We start from the raw sequence: 18,101 nt of genomic DNA, 5'->3' as shown, positions 1-18,101 counted from the left end.
TTACCTCTGACTTATGGGAGGCTATTGATGACCAGCTTTTACCGAAAGACATAAAGAAAGAAGAAAGAGAGAAGTTCTTTACCTTCGTTCGGGACCATCAGTCAAAGGTTTTGCTGGTACTTGATGGATTGGATGAGTTGCCAAGCGATTATTTACCCTTGTATAAAGAAATCATTGAAGGGAGAATGCTTCCAAACTGTTACTTAGTGGTTACAGCTCGCCACGAAGCTGGGATAAAAGTACGGAAATGCTGTCACACCCTGCTAGAGGTCGAAGGATTTACTAAAGACGCTGCTGAAGGTTATGTCCGAAGTTATTTCAAAACCGATGAGCATCTGGCGGAGAAGCTCTTGGTCAAGCTGGACACAGACGCAAGCCTTAGCGAACTAACTGCAAATCCATTAAATACAGCCCTTCTTTGCCTCCTTTGCGAAGACTTCCAAGGAGACTTGCCCAAAGGTGGAACTCTGCTTTACCACGATATAGTGCATTGTGTGCTGAGAAGGTATAGGAAAAAGAAAGAACTACCAAAAACCGACGAAGACCTAACGCAATTATACCACGCTGAATTAAAGCATCTTGGTTATATAGCGTGGAATGGCTTGCTCAATGATGAGATGTATTTCGACGACAGTGCATTCCGAAATGGTACTGGCAACTTAATACCTGAATTGGGATTTCTGTCGGCTCATGCTGGACGCAGCAAACGAAGACCGACCTGCTGCTATGGGTTTCTCCACAAGAGCTTTCAGGAGTTCTTTGTTGCATTTTATCTCAGTTGCCAGCTTGTCAATGAGGAAATTAGTCCTGATGGCTTACTTGCTGACACAAGATATTTTAAGGAGTTTCAACAGGTGCTCTTGTTCACCTGTGGTATGTTGGCTCAACAGTCCGAGGCAAAAGCCATGGCACTTATGGCAAGTATAGCAAGTCAAATCAACCAATTAATTGAAGGGACAAAAAGTGATAACTATCTATGCACTGCATTGAATTGTATTAAGGAGAGTGAAAACGAACAGGGTACCTTTGGAAAAGAATTGGCGCGTTCTCTTGGTTCGCTTCTTCAAATTCAGCGTATTTCGAGGCCACACGCGATACGTGGCAGTGGCACTGCTATACTGGCTCACGTAATGGCAACAAACTCAACGGTGACAAAGTTGAATTTGAAATACTCTGGAATCGGCGAGTCAGGTGCTGCTGCTCTGGCTAAAGCAGTGGAAATGAATTCAACGCTGACAAATTTGATTTTGTCTGAGAATGGAATCAGTGACTCAGGTGCTGCTGCACTGGCTAAAGCAGTGGAAATCAATTCAACGCTGACAACCTTGGATTTGTCTGCGAATGGAATCTGTGACTCAGGTGCTGCTGCACGGGCTAAAGCAGTGGAAATCAATTCAACGCTGACGCAGTTGTATTTGTCTTACAATGTTATCGGTGACTCAGGTGCTGCTGCACTGGCTAAAGCAGTGGAAATCAATTCAACGCTGACGCAGTTGTATTTGTCTTACAATGTTATCGGTGACTCAGGTGCCGCTGCACTGGCTAAAGCAGTGGAAATCAATCCAACGCTGACAACCTTGAATTTGTCTTACAACGAAATCGGTGTCTTAGGTGCTGCTGCACTGGCTAAAGCAGTGGAAATCAATTCAACGCTGACGGAGTTGGATTTGTGTTCCAATGGACTTGGTGACTCAGGTGCGGCTGCACTGGCTATAGCAGTGGCAATCAATTCAACGCTGACACAGTTGTATTTGAATTCCAATAGAATCGGTGACTCAGGTGCTGCTGCACTGGCTAAAGCAATCGAAGTGACAGAGCCCTTTGGCCTAGTTGAACGTATTTTATACTAATCGTATTGGCCATTTTTAATTTGATCCTCCCTTGGAGTTAATCCTTGGACCAAAGGTCAGAGCTTGAAAGAATTGTTGCAATGTATATAGAATTACTAGCATCCTTTGAACGAGATTGATACGCCAAATCGGCTAACCCAGTGTTGTACCCAATTTGAATCCTGCGCAGTTAAGATTCTTTCTGTATTGTATTCGCATTATAATATGGCATTCACATGTAAATGATATCGAAATACCTGGAACAAAACCTTTTATTCTCAAAGGGTTTGAATTTTCAATGAAGATCCTTTTAAACATTGTACAGCAATCGGCGAGCGATAGTTTAAATTGAACTGAAATATGCGCCATCATATGAAATATGCTTTTGTAAAATTTAGTTTTGTATGCATTCAAGGAAGCTGAAATGAGAGTCTCAAGTGAATGGAAAACCTACGCTTGGATGTAAGCACAGTGCTAATCCATTGTTGCGACGCCGCACCACATTAAAGTTTCTGGCTTCCTCGTTTTTATATTAGTTTCTTGGTTGTTTCTTGGAGTCACACGATCGCTTATGACTTTTACTCTGCTCCCCCTTTAAACTGGTCGTGAATTCCGTACCCACGCATATACCGACCAACAAAATGCATTAGTTTGAAAATGGCTTCCGCCAAGTTCGTCAAACCTTTGTTCTCCAACAGCAGTCCTTCTCAGGACTCTCTACACACCTGGAAGAGGCGACTTTATCATGTTGCTTCATTTTTCATTCAGATAAAGAGTCATTTTTTTTTAAATTATCGGAGTCCCATTTAAAGGACCCTAGACAGCCACGGCCATGTTTTTGTTAACAGACGGGAGTTTTGGTGATGTATTACTCTTGGGACTTGACCAAACCAATAATAATCGTGAGAAAATGCGAGATATTTATATTGGCTCACCTATGTTTCTATGACACCCGAGCAGTTGGCAATGAAAACAAGGCGAGATAGTTTCATTTAGTTTAATTCATTGCTTGCGGTCCCTTGTAAGTAATGATAAGCACTACTGAGTCTCAGCAAAAGTAAACGAAAGATGGGTTCATATGTCACGCATGCAATAAACACTTGAAGCATAAGATAAAATGCTGTTATTTTACGTTCCTAGAATTTCTTCGTTTTCAAGTTTACCAGATCTTGAAACTGGTGTTGAATCCAACAAAAAGTTCTTTCTCTTGTAAATTAAACACAAGCTGACCTCTACAGTTTTTTACTTTCCAGATGAACTTTAAAATATGTCCCACCCAAGCTTGTTCAGTTCCACAATACGCAGCTTTATTATCAGTGAAAAAATGAAATGACCAACGTAAAGATAAAGCCTTTTTACGGATTGTGATATGGATCAGTATTCAAATGTTCCCCGCTGTGTTCAGTGCTGTCAGCTGGAGCGGAAGACACACTTGACATTATTTGATCAAAAATCATCGATCCGACAGTGAATTCGCTTTTCGTGATACCTTGCAATGTAGTCCAAGAAATTATTTCTCCACTTTCTAGAAACGGTGATACATTCATTCTGATCATTGTAGCCGTTAGTGCTCTCTGGTCCTCGAGGAATCACAATAAAATAATTGCAGTACTACTTGCTGCCACTCCGAAAAAAGATGATCCAACAACGATTTCCATTTCCACTCAATGACATGCGGCGGAGAGCAAGTCAGACATAAATAATCATATAAAATGAAATTCTAATAAAGATAGCTCATAACTCCATAGAAAACAGAATTACATGGCCCATTTGATGTTCGATGGAAGCATTACTAGAATTCCGACTTTTCGGTTATACCGAAAATGACAACTGAAGAGTTGTGGGCGCGCAATGTAAAGTGGTTGACTAGGGTCCTTTAAGAATTGTGGCACAAAGAAAACAAAGCAACGCTATAACACCAGCCAAGAAAGTCTCGCATGCATGTCTTGACTCTGGAAAGTTTAACAAGGTGTAGAAAATTGAAGTGACGAATACAGTAAGCATGACGGCAATGTGAACAAAATGGCGCTTTAAAATATAAATTTGTGCTCGTGGATGCTGGTCACAACAATCATATTGTGCCATATGGCTGAAGAATCCTATAAGTTAATGTGTAAGAGCGCTCTAAAGATGAGATGAAGACGTACAGGGCACTCGGTTGCATGCGCTGTTCATGCATAAGAGTGATGAGATCATGAGATAGAACTTTTTATCACAACCATCGTGCCTATAGAGTTAACAAAACTTAAAACACTGGATCACATCATTTGATAAAATGTTAAGTAAAATAATTAGTTGTTACACAAAACTAAGGCACGTTACTGTTGATTATTGCTGGTCATTGAGCCCGCGAGATACCATTAATCCGTGAGGCTCAGCGCATGCGCGTTAGTCAATTGAGTAAACTCGCGGGGAAGTCTTGAAATACAGTTGAATCATTTATTGTGGGTTTTTGTGCTCTTTACTGCCTTCAAGCAGCGCTTATATCAACGGTTACACAAAGTGATGAAACGTCTCGATATGTAACACATCATCACAACGCTTAACGTGGCTTCGCAACTCACATAACTCACCTTAACAACGCGTAACTCGCCGTCACAGGGCGTAACTGACCGTCACAAGGTGTAATTCAACATCACAAGGCTTAACTCACTGTCTCACCTTGAGAACGTTTTGAGAAAATAATTCTAGACCATATACCTTATTCCAAAATGGCCACCATTTAGATATTCTTTTGTTTTTATGCAAATTAGACCCTTGATGCCTCGTTCAAGACAAAATATTCTTTTGAATTTTAAGCTTAAGAACGAGGCATCAAGGGTAATTTGAATAAAAACAAAAGAATATTTAAATGGCGGCCATTTTGGAATAAGGTCTATTGTAAATAGGGACAAAGCTTGACGAAAAAATAAGCTAAAATACTTGAAGAAAACACCTAACAGTAACTAAAACAAGGATCGATCGTTTTCAAAATACAGTTCAAATAACGATTGAAATAACCTTCCTATTTCATAATTTTTTTTTCCAAGTTTAAATTACGAGGAGAATTTCTATCCTAAAACGCCCCCTCAATGGAAACTTAACTGGAACATTTAAACGGGAACCCAATAATAACGTTTTCTAAGATATTTATCAATAAGTTAAAAATCATAAAAATGTTCTAAAAATCTATATCGTATTTAAACGTATTAGAAAAAGTTGCAAATCAAGTTTCGTCCATCCATCGTGACTCAGATAACTACAATCGGCGTCAAAATTGTTGAGACACTCTTATCCTTTATAGTGGATTTCAAGCTCGGTACGCAAATGGCTCCCTCCTCCGCACCCCGGGACAATGTTATGCGTTTTTCTGTTTTCTACGAGCCTTGTCGACAGCGGTACAACATTGATTAGGGTGGGGGAGGGAGGGGTATCCCGGAAACGTACTTTTTGGACAAGTTTTCTTTCCAAACAATGAATGTGTCGTTGCCAGTGTGCTCTGTTGGCAACTGTCTCAACCAATTTTGTCGCCGATTGTAGGTTATTTCTTAAAGGGGCTATGTCACGTTATTTTAGGGTGTTTAAGGGAAGTCTTCAGTTACTCACGAATTTAAAACTCGAAAATGCTAATCAGGAATTCCTTTACTGATAAGATTATTGTTACATCACAAACAAGATGATTCTGAGCAAAAACAAAATATACCCTGAGCCTCGAGTTGAAATGTTTGGGAACGAGAACAAAATATTTCAATCCCTTGAGACTCAACATGGCCGCCGTATGATGAAGGCCCATTGCCGCGCATTACCGGGCACCAGCGGGACAGGGGCTGGCGAAGGCAAAGGCGATGGCAACGGTGAAGGCTGCTCGAACAATCCCAAACCAGGCTACTCACAATTACGCACAAGCAATACTTAAAGTGATTCCTCAGAAAAAAAAAAAAGAAGAAGTCGTCGAACGATTTTCTTGAAACTTTCGCTGAATGTTCCCTACCAATCCCTGTTTTGAGAACTACAGTAAAAAAGATAAGTCACCGTGCTTGCTTAATTAAGAGATATAATGAGCCAAATTATACCCCACGGATGCCTGTACTGATACTAATCACGCGCGTTATTTCATCGGCTCAGGGTACATTTTGCGGTAGCTTAAAGAGAGGGTTCTTAAAGTAACATTTGAAAAAAACACCTGATAGGTAGAAAGTCTAGAGCATATGGTACACTGTCTTATATAGTTTACGGAAAAGTCACGCAACTGAAAACGACGTCCACTCAAAGCGTTTCTGGAGTCGTTGTTTTCAAGATCATAATTAACATCCCTGGGTAAGGGGCTATGTGGGCGTTTTTAGCTATATCTTTTTTTCCTTCCGATAATTTTTTTTTTTTAAATTTATTTAGAGGGGATAATTTGTACGCCAAAACTATTCAATAAAAAATATAGATCACCGTGCTCGTTTAAGAGTAAAACACCATACCTGTCTATCTCGATTATCGTACATCAAAACAAAATTCGGCATGTTCTCAGAATGCGCGTGCTTATTCGCAAAGAGTTATGGGTCATTCACAACTTCTCTCACGTGTTTTGAGAATTGTTTCAGCGTGTATGGTCGACTTACGCCATACTTACATCGTTATAAATTTGACCAATTTAGAAATATTGACACACCTTATGCTCAATACAGGATGCGCAGTGCAATACTGAGGAATAATCTTAGGGAATTACCTTGGTATCTGAGTCACGATCGATGGGGGAAACTTGATTTGCAACTTTTTCTAATACGCTTTTTTAGTATAAATACACAGGTGATCATACAAAATCGCGCGCTCTCTTTGGCTCGCTATCTCGGATTATCAGCCGATAATCACCTCGACGGACAAAATGGCTGCCAGTAGTCGTTTTGCCGCTGCAAGTGAAGATGATTTCGCGTTGAAATGTTTTTTTTTCCCCTCTTTTTTGAAATAATCACCTGTGTATTTATACTAAAACAATTATTCGCCTCAGGCTCAGTGATTATCGGTGAATATTCACCGATAATCCCTTCGCCTTCGGCGAATAATTGTTAAATACTATATAGATTTTTCTGATATTTTTAATGATTTTCAACCTATTGATAAATATGTTAGAAAACGTTATTGCTGGGTTCTCGTTCAAATGTTCTAGTTAAGTTCCCATTGATAAGGCGTTTTAGGTTAGAAATTCTCCCTGTAATGTGAAATTGGAAAAAAGAATTATGAAATAGTAATGTTATTTTAATAGTTATTTCAACCGTATTTTTCAAACGATCGATGTTTGTTTTAGTTACTGTTAGGTGTTTTCTTCAAGTATTTTAGCTTATTTGTTCGTCAACCTTTTCCATTAATATATATCGTAGTTTCAACCGCTGGAACCAACTTACTGGCACAATACGTTACTTCCGGTTAAGTTCCCATTAAAGTGGTTTTCGTTATTTAGTTTATTTAGTCACCCTGTGTTTTCCACAGACCCCGTCATCCCGTGTTTTCCATAGACCCCGGAACCCTGCGTTTTCCACAGACCCCGGCGTTCCGGCATCCCGCGTCCCGGCACCCCACGCCCCGGCTTTTCCACCAAACCGTGTGAGAGATGTGTGTAATGCACAATGAAAGCGAAAGACAAGCAGTATTTCCGGCAGATCAAAACTTGCCGAAGGGACGTTAAGAATCCTTGTTGAAAATCTGTTGAGAAACGATCTTAATAACTCTTTAAACGTTACTCATTTTTCCGAATAAAAAGTCATGGAAATTCAATTCCGAGAATTAGCCAACAATAAATAAAGAGAGAAAGCCAACTGGCAAAGAGTCGGCAGTTTGCCACAGTCGATACTTGTTGAATTGAACGTAGTTTTCCTTCAGTTTTGGTTGACTTCCAACTTTCGTTATCAGTGACATTAAAAGGTAAAAAATGGCCAGATGAAAAAGTTATGAAGAGCTTCCCCTTCGTTTTGTTGGTCAGTTGGTGTTCTCTTGATGTTTTGCACATTACGTCATCGCGGCAGTAGGTTGGTGCCCTAAAGGAAAGGTCTCTACGTTACATTGCTTCTTTTGACTTTTTCCTCCCGAGAAAAAATGGAACATGTTCCCTTTGTTACTATTGTTTGATTGCAAACCACATATAGTTAAAATCTTTCAGCGCTGGAGTACTTTTAAATTGCCCACAGAACCATACCGATATACAGAGAGTACTTAATGAAAAATTAGCGCGTACGGTTTTTATGCAAGAGAATATGAACGAGTGAGCGTAGAGTACGATTGAGTTTTCTGATACTCATTCACCGAGTGCTTAAAATCGTTGAAGCATTTTACATTTTGCAACATTTTATCTTATGTCAGAACCTTGAATGGCATCAATAATAAAACCGACTGCATTCAGTCAAGTCAAAAGAGAAATAATTAAAGTCCTCTAAGTTTTGTTGCTGGAAAATATTTGTATTCAAATAGAATACAAAATATGGTGTAAACACGAAGATTGTATAAATGAGATATAAAAAATTCAGAACAAGTTGTCAACTTTTCAAAAAAAATAAATTTGAGTAAGGCGGCTGAATATAAAAATGACAGAGCGATTTTATTCACTTGTGATAGGATATCGTTCTTCCAATCAGAACCGCGAACGATGTTTGTTCACAACTAGACTCGCGGACATCTACTAAATGAATTTTTTGCGCGTAAATCTCAGTATCAACGACAACAATAAAATACAGACCTGGATTTTTTTGTTTAGATCGATCCGCCCTCAAACCAGTGAAACATCAGCTTGAAGGTACATTGCAATGTCTTGGAAGACTCAAGCCACGAATGGACAATGTTTCAAAACAGTAGTTTTCACTGCACATTGCCAACTTTCAACAAAATATTTGCAGTTGAGGTGGTTAACATAGCTCGGAACATTATCGTTTTGCCTATTTTCAGCAGCATTGTATTCTTCTGCGAAAAGTGTCTTCAGAGTATGGTCTGCCGTTCACGGCAGACCAATCGATTGCTATTTCTGGTCAAAAGCAAAAGCTTTATTTGGATTTAAAAGCATTTTATTTGGCAATTAATCAGCCAAAGCCTCAGACTGATAATTCTTACCTAGATCTTGATTATTCTGGATATCACAAAAACCGAACCCAAGTATTTCATTACGAAGGTGATTGAAGTAGAAAAAGTGGTCAGAAATCATTCACTTGCGAGTCACGGAACTCATTATTTATTTCTCTTATACAGATGAGGCCCCGTTGGGGGGAGGGGGGGTCATTTTCATCCCTCAAATTCCGGGGAAAGTTATCCCTTATCCCTAAAATTTATAAAAAAATGGCAATTTTAAAGTGAGAGGCGACCCTTTTTTTAAAACTGCTAACCTAATTCTGCATAATTATGCGACAATTCTCAGTTTCCTCTAAGTATTCTGCTTTCTTTAGCTGGTTAGTGAAAAACCTCAGAGGCCTATGAGACTGCTGGGCAATCCTGGAAGACACTTACTTATAAATGAGTTGGTCGGCGGGACTTTTCTAGCACACCCAACCAACAAAACACAGAGTTTTACTCACCGCCTCGCCGTTAAAAGGGTTACATTGTGAAAACCAATCATCAGTTAATATTTTTTATTATTATTGTGCATTAATTTCACAGAAGCCATATTGGTGAGAATGTGTCTCCTAAGGGACCTAAGATCTGCTACGGCGACGCCGACGAAAATGTTTACGTCGTACATTGTGGGCGAGGCATCCTAGTAGTAAATTGGTACGTCCGGTTTCAGAGTGAAAAAGAGGGAATCATGAATGGTTCTCACTTGTCACAAGTACTCACGTTCTGATCAAAACCTCAAATTTGGTAACTACACGTCTTTGTTATGCAGAAAGCATGTTGCACGTGCAGTTTCCTCTTTCAACCAATGCAGGAGCCCATGAGTTAATGGGTTCCTGACCAATGATATTATTGTTTTATGGCGTTGTCGTTGCCGTAGCCGTCACAAAGCCATCGCACGTGTGTCACATGTGATGTCCTTGAAAGACACGTGCCTTGAGGTCATCACGGGACACAAGCGGTCGACCGAAGGAAAGAGTCTAGGAGGAAATCTTGTTCATTTTGCTCGAATTTGGATTGATAAATGACCCGTTACTTTTCATAACCAGTCGCCAGTAACGTAAATCCTCTCCTCGGCAAAAGTCACCTAAAGAATGATAATTTAGAAATCAAAGCTATTTTTTACTATCCCTAAAACCATCTCGGTTATCCTTTATCCCTATAATTATCTCATCAGTGATGTCGTATCCGTGAAATTGCTTTGCCAGTTACACCTTATCCTAAAAACCCCTAACAGGGCCTCACAGATACAGCCTTGGTGAGCTCCTGACAGATAAAAGTATACAAAGCGACAACGCTTCGTGCAAAAGTCTAAAAATATCATTGAACAGCTCCTTCGCCACCTTTGCCGCCCTTTTTGTGTTTTGTGAGTCCTTGTCTTAAACTATTTTTCTCTATTTCTTGCTCGGTCAGTAGCAAATGTGGACATCATTTACTTCACTGCACCCACGGCAAGCAAAACAAATAAAAGTGTGCGAACCTGACATATATACCCTGGAATTTTTTGCACCGCGGTCATAGATGACATGATTACGTGTGATCTTAAGGGCGCTTTCCATTCAACAAAATTTCCAGCTTGCAAACATAACAAATGCCAAAGGAAAAAATGGAACGAATCGTTCCAACGCCTGAAAACAAAGTTGATCGAGAAAAGCGCGCGAAATTCTTTTGGAAGCAATAGCTAACGCCGGATAAAGAAATTCTAAAAGGCACCGAAACAGTTATCAAATCATTATAAAGTACCCTCTCTCTTATCGATGAGCAAATATGCATCAACAGTATTTGAAAATCTGTGGATCTGTTTCCATAGATGGACCACTCGTACATTGAATCGTTGCATTCTGTCATTTTGTCTTTGAAAGTAGGGTACATAACAGCTGTACTGGGAACAACAAATTCGTCAAATGAAAAGCGAAATTTCGGTCCGACCGGTCAAAGTGGGCCACCTTCAAAGCTGGTTTCAAATCTTCAGGTGGGACCAAACCAAAATAGTCCGTTTCATTTGATGTACAAACCAAAATTACCGGAAGTTTGGGTTGAATGGAAAGCACCCCAAGTGTCTTTGACATGATTAGACTGCAGGAGTGAAGCAGTGAGACACTGATTTCAACAATTCACTGTAGGCTAATCAGAAAAGAAACAAGGAAAGGGTTACGGTTTTCCAAACGTTGGCTGTGTAGCACTTATATTTCAACATAATTAACTATTTGAGGGTCATGTGAAGTGCTATATTCTCCCCATGTAAATCATCTGAGCGTTACCCCTACAAATGGAATTGGGCCCACAAAAGGACAGATAAAAACTCTAACCAGTGGCCTGTTTCTCAAAAGTCTCGAAACTTTTAGGGCCTATTTCGGGTGCCACGATTCTCTTTATATCTTCGCAACACCGAGGTTCAGTTTAGTTTTTTGTTAAAGGATCAGCTTTTCAAAATAAGCAGATTGCAGTTTGACAACTGGCTTCTCGGGGACGAAAAGTTCTCGGGACTCTGGAGAAACAGACCCCAGGTTGGTAATTGAACCCTTGGAGCTAGATCACCGCTATTCTGCCAACTGAGCTACAAGGGCAGACGGGAGCAGGGCGTGGGAATTGACGATGACAATTTCATGGCAATGAATAGGTACAAGTACAAGGAAGGATTACGTTTTTGCGAACGTTGGGCGTGTAGCACTAATACTTCAACAGAATTCACTATTTGAGGGTAATGGGAAGTGCTATATTTTCTCCATGTAAACCATGTGAGTGACTTGGAGAGTTAAAGTTCTCCGTTTTTAAAATAAACTGGGAACTTTTGAAAAACAGGTCGTTGGAAAGTTGGGAGATAAAAGAATGCCGAAACTTTCTTGGTCCCGAAAAGCCATTTGTGTAAGTGTGTTCCATTTGTTTTGAAAACCTGAATTTTAGCATGTTTTCAAGATAGGAAAAAGGACAAAAATGCAACTCAATGGACGTCACTTTCTTTTGCGGTGCAACTAGGCCGGTCCAGTAAATTTTATTATGGTCTCGGCTTTCTGCAGTCCTGCATCACTCTACCAAGATCTCCACTAACATGCAAGGCCCACTTGCCTCGGAATTAAGCTTATGTCAGGAGCCCATCTGGAGCGTGCAACTTCCATACAGCGTCTGTGAAACGGCCTTTTCATAAGTACGTTTACTTTTAGACTAGCCCTTCCCGCGAATTAGGTCAAAAAACAAAGGCAGTTCCGGTTCGGTGACCCTATGACGTCAGCTTAATTTCTTGTAATTGGTCATCGGGCTCCTGTGCGAGTCTCATTCGCGGGAAATTCAATCTCAAAATAAATCGGTCTGTGAAAACGCCGTTACACGAACACAGTAGAGTTGTAGGCTCCGGGTCATGGGTTCCTGCTTATGTTTAATTTGTGCGACCAGTTAGCTCGATCTTGGCACAGTGGGCTAGGTTGCTTTACCAGTCTGCCGGCCAGCTCACCCAGTGGAGACCCCAGAAGAAAAACCACCCCAATCTGATCACGAAAGATTCCGGTTTAGGTCTTGGACAAAAAAAAATGGTAAAATTAGAAAAGATAGTACCAAGAAGGTTTATGTGGACACTTATTTGGATATTTCGGACCAACAATGCAGCCGATTTTGGAGATGTAACACAACTCTTCTCGCAAAAACGGCCGTTGAGCCAACTAGGCTCTCTTGCAACGGGCACACAAGTCAGCAAATATTCATAGAGTTTCGCGTGATCAACTAGCACTCATGTCACAAAAAGAATTTTCAGAATCACTATTTGTTATTTTTCAGGGTCGGGGAGTGATAGCGACCTCAGTAATGTGGGCTAGATAACTTTGCTTAAGCTCAATTCGATCCATTTAACAATCTGTCTCGGTGAATTTAATGCCTAAGAAGATGATAAATAAAACTCCAGGGGCCGGTTCCTGAAAGGTGTAATAGCTCTATTCTAGGGATAAATGTGTCTTATTCCGGCACATTTAACCCTGGAATAGAGTTATTACACCTTTTAGGAACTGGCCCCAGGCTGATAAAAGGTTGGAGTAAATAATTGATATGATGGATGTTGTCTTTGATTAGTTAATGGTCTGTTTTGGCATTTCAAGTTGAAAGTAATTTGAGGTCTAGAACTGACATTTGAGGCCACATACATGTTCCAGCACTCGGCAAAGTCCCTTTTCGACTTGGCTATTTATGCTTAGGTGGCCTCATACGCCGTAAGCGTTTTTAGAGAAATCACTGCCAAGCCACCCACTTCTGCTGGAGAGAACAGGACACCCACAACACCGGAGACTCTATCCCCTACTCTTTTCGGGAATTCAGAACCCAGAATCCACGATACTTAACATTCTCTGTTAACCAGTTGGCAGATCATTTGATTAACACGGAAGCCCTTGTCAAACTACCAGTAATTACTTTAGAAGTTCGCCCTTTTAATTCTGTACAAGATAGCTCAAACGAGCTGTTAAACGATCTGGTGAACATTAAACCGTCGAGGGCAGCCCACGTTATATGTGTCTGTCAGGAAACACACAAAAATGGTGAAACCTGCTGGCGAGTAAGGAATTCTTCTTTCATCAGTTGACGTTCCCACAGCAAAGTAATTCAAAGGCAGAACATCTTACTTAGGTTCAGTTGCTGTTAAATACTAAGGAGCTCTAGCAAAGACAACGTCGACGGTAACAAGAACGTCACAAATTTGCCTATTTGCATATAAACAATAGCTTTGTACGCCCTGCACGTGCGGTTTTCACCTTTGTCTATTTCTTTGCCGTCTCAGCAAAACAACGACTTGAAATAGCCATGTTTGATTTTATGCAAAACGTCCGCATGTGGGAGATAAATTCATTTTCTCCCCTAACTTAAGCGCTCTCATAACGGTTCATTCCTGAGGGAATGCCACACATTTGTTGTATTAAGAATATTGGAATAGTCGCAAAGTGATTGTAATGACGCAAATTTATAGATGACGTTCTCCTTGCCGTTCCCTTGGTCATTGCTAAAGCTCCCTACTAATTGACAAGGGCCAATGAAACAACAGAACAGAACCACAACAGTTGCTAATTAAAAATCTCGACCCAGAAGCAAGAGGCAACTCAGTTGGCTATTTACCAGTTCAGCGGAGAAGTTGTACCGGCGAATACCAGGATCAAATTAAACGAGTGGTCAGAACGGGTCTTTAACCTCGGAATTTTTTATCTCAAGGCGAGCGCCCTTGCTAATCACTTGGCTGCACTGCCTCGTAGACAGAGAGACAGTCGGTATCAATGACAATTAATTTGAAGTCTCTTGCTGAAGGAATTGTGACCAAAACACGAATTTTTCCATCTCGTGCATCTCGAAATTACCACCAATTCATTACTTCCTCCAAATAATAAATGTCTCTTCTAGCCCTCAGCCGCAAAGCTGTATTTCACATATAGATTCCGTGTTGCCACGCGTCTTTTCAGTAAAAGATCACAGATGACGTCAAAATGTGGTAAGGACAAAAAAGTGGCACACGAGGCGATAGCCGAGTGTGTCACTGGTGTTCTTACCACATTTTGATGTCTTCTGTAATCTATTACTGAACAGACGCACGACAACATGGAGTCTATTTGTTTTAAATAATAAAGAATTAAACTTTATTCGCATAAAAGCTGATGGTGACGTCAATCGAGCGTCTGTCCTCTAATAGATCATAGGCAAGAACCAATCAAAATGCGAGAATAACTTGTGTTATTACATAAACAGTAATATTATTGAGTTCAAGAAAGGACAACGGCAACGTTATACGAAAACGCCACGATAAAATATAACTTAGTGCTATCGCAAGTATTTCGCGATTATTCCACCTTGTTCACATTGTACAATACGGGCGAACTCTCCTGTAAGTGGATGGGTGCGAACGGTTTTAAAGTAAAGATAGATAATGAATTTTTCATTGTTGTATGCTCACGTTGTCGGCAAAACCTAAAATTTGGTAAATTCGAAATTCACGGAAATTCGTGCTGCACGGACAGAACGATTATTTGTTCTTTCTCAACCAATGATACTATTATTTCTTTGTGGCGTTGTCGTTGCAGTGGCCGTCGTCTTTGCTTAAACTCCCTATGGCCCTTAAGATCTAAGACGGTGGCGTCGACGAAAACGTCAACTCAAATTATAACTCTACTCTTTCCTAAATCTTCGCGATTATTCCATCTCGTTTACGTCTTACAGTGTGGGCGAATTATCCTTAAAATAAACTGGGATGAACGGTTTCCGAGTACAAATATTAGAGAGGTTTACGGGAAACGGCAGGCTCCTGCTTAACATAAAAGCGTGAAAATTCTCTCTTTTTAACTTGTCTCGTTCCTTGGAGATGTTGCTTAATATCTGGTGATAAAAGAACTGAAATGAGTTAATATCGAGCAGGGTTCTTACATTTTTGGCAAAACCCTAATTTCACTCCGAAGTTGCCGTTTGGCGTAATCGCCATTCTTAACCTCTCTAGTACGGAAGCCGGTAAGGGTCACACGTTGTAGCTTCCATGTTGCCGCGTTAACCCTAAAAGGGGGTGCTGTCTTGTCGGACTCTCACTGAAAGCAGTGCTAGTCTTTGGGGGAGCACTATCGCAGTTTTGTATCCTTTTGATATTTTCATGTTACGTTCTGCCCCCTCTCTCCCCACCTTCCAGTTGTCGCTTCCAAGTTGTTGCTGCCGAGTTGTCGCTTCCAAGTTGTCGCTTCCAAACAGTAGAAACGGAAATGGGAAACTGGTTTGAAAATGTTTCAGGAGGAGGAGGAGGCGGAAAGGCCCGGTGAATAATGCAAGCTTATCAAGATCGTAGCAGAGCTGTTTGTTGAAAACCGTGGGGAAAATTTAATAGAACTTGGTAGCAGACTTAATCCTTTTACATTCATTCAGTGTTACTTGTAAAGTACCGTAAACTGCAGAGACGGCGTGCTCCCTGCCTGATTAACGTAGTCATGGATAAAGTAGCTGAAATTGTTCTGGTTTCGTGTATTTTTGGATTCAGTTGAAGGAACTCTTTCAAGAAAGCAGTTCACCTGTATTCGTGAACTAAAAGGCCAGCTCATGACAACTGACATGGATTCCAGAACGTTAATGTGAGGGGCTTAAACTCTTCGTAGCAACAGCTTAAGGAGAAAAGAGGTACAATGAAGCAAAATTAAGCTATGGAAGATAATTCAAACTGTCGTTTCCGTTGAGAGCTAAAAATTTAACAATTATTCGCCGAAGGCGATCGAGGTGAATATCGTCGAGGTTTTTATTCACTGATATTCACCAAGCCTGACGTCAAAAATTGTTTTAATTTAATTACATAGGTGATAATTTGAAAAAATATGCATTTTCTTTAAAACAATTAACTTCTTCGTCTGTCACCTCGAGAAAACGGTTTGCTGCCATTTTGAAAAAAAAAACCGCTTAGGTGATTATCGCGTAATAATCACCTCAATTGCAACCAATCAGCGCAAAGAATTTTCATTAATCACTTATGTAATTATACCAACAGCTAATAAACACGGCAATAAGCTCTTAATATTCCTCAATGGCGGCGTTCCTGGCACATGATCATGCCCATATATGGGCAAGCCAAATATGGCAAATACTACATTAACGTTGACCTAGTCGGTGTGTTTCCGATGAAAAATTGAAGTTAATTCAATTGTTCCCTGTTTTGTAACGCTTCACAATAGAACTTCTGTAAGACCTGAAGGGAGGGGTTCAGTTCTATTACTGCTGGGTATAGCAGCTTAGTCGTTTTATTCCATGTGGCCTTTCTTCTGGTATGGTATTGGTCAAAACTATTGCTCATGTTAACGACTCACTCTATGTGATAGTTTGACTATGGTCTTGCCCTGTAAGGGAAAAGATATTAATCATAGTGAGGGAAGGGTGGGATAACGCATTTCCTCCACACAGTTTCCCGGCCGTGGGTCTTTTCTTACGAACGTGTGTCACGTGGTAAGAACAGACGGTGTGCACATGAAATCCCATGTCTAACCCTGAGTGACACTAAATGTTACAATATGGACGTAAACACCAGTGGCTCAGTTGGTTGAGCATCGGGCTGTCATGCGGGAGGTCGTGAGTCTGATTCCGGCCGGACCAACACTCAGGGTCTTAAAATAACTGAGGGAGAAAGTACTGCCTTTGTAATTACATCTGCAAATGGTTAGACTTTCAAGTCTTCTCGGATAAGGACTTTAAACCGGAGGTCCCGTCTCATAGCCCTTGTTGGAAATTAAATAGTATGGGACGTTAAAGAACCCACTCACTATTCGATAAGAGTAGGGGACATAATCCCTGGTGTTGTCGTCTGGACGGGGGCATTTTTCATTTCCTAAAATTAATTGTAAACTGCGTAATTAGCAGTCTGGCTAAAGTCCTCCATAAAGCATTGTAAATTAGTCCTGAAAAGCTCAGAGGGGAGAGATTAATAGCTTCACTTCACTTCACACACCTCCTAAAAAACCAGTCAAACCGGTTAAAAGGCGGTTAGGGAAAGATTACACGAGAAAGCGAAAAATTAGGTATGATTTCTGAGCTTCTGTCTAGTTAGACTCCAGTTCGAAGAACTCAATCTGAACGCTCTCAAGTATAATGATGAGTTAAAAAGCACTGTGTTTACTGGTTAAAAAGAATGATGGAAAGAAAGTTAATCACTGATGTAGCTTGTCAAGTAATCAAGGACCATTGAAGTGAAAATTTTATGCACATAAATATACGAATCCTCAAAATAATCGCATAATTTTATTCAGCCTGCCTTTTTTATTGCACAAAAAGGTATGCATCTCTTAGTAAATCAACATTCCTTCCTTTATAACAGTCGAGTTCTTAACCCCGCCTTACTCTCAAAACTACCTTGTCTTAAACAAGTTATTGCGCAAGTTGGTAGCTAGTTTGCGTGACCTATTGTGTGCGTTCGCTTGTGTAAGTGATACAAGCTGGACACGCGAACAATTCATTTGATTTAAAATTTAAAATGAGTTTTGTGCGTTTTTCTCGCTTTTTTATTCACTTAAGTTCCACCAGATTCTACCCATTTAAATGATTTTACTGTAGTTTGTCAGTGACACTTATAAATTTTGATAGAGGGCGTGATCTTGGGATATTTATAGACTTCTGCGTGATCTCTTCAGAAGAATATATTAGTGTAATTTTACGCTAATCGTGTTTTATTGTTTTATTTTGGTTGGCAAGGAAAGGATCAATCATTTTGAAATTTGGACACAGGACTTCAAATCTAAATTA

General features: G+C 40.3%; 1 protein-coding gene across 1 annotated transcript in view; it reads left to right on the top strand.

Moving 5' to 3' along the window:
• LOC138030616 (protein NLRC3-like) overlaps window positions 1–1,850 on the top strand; it is a 3,633-nt gene extending 1,783 nt beyond the window's left edge. The window contains exon 2 of the mRNA XM_068878504.1: window positions 1–1,850. This exon is cut by the window's left edge and continues 369 nt beyond it. Coding sequence (XP_068734605.1) covers window positions 1–1,850 — 1,850 coding nt within the window.
• The last annotated feature ends 16,251 nt before the right edge of the window (window positions 1,851–18,101 follow it).

Source organism: Montipora capricornis, chromosome 13, assembly GCF_036669925.1.
Source record: "Montipora capricornis isolate CH-2021 chromosome 13, ASM3666992v2, whole genome shotgun sequence".
Taxonomy (NCBI): Eukaryota; Metazoa; Cnidaria; class Anthozoa; order Scleractinia; family Acroporidae; genus Montipora; species Montipora capricornis.
Note: the sequence above shows the minus strand (reverse complement) of the source record. Positions and strands in the feature narration are given on the sequence as shown.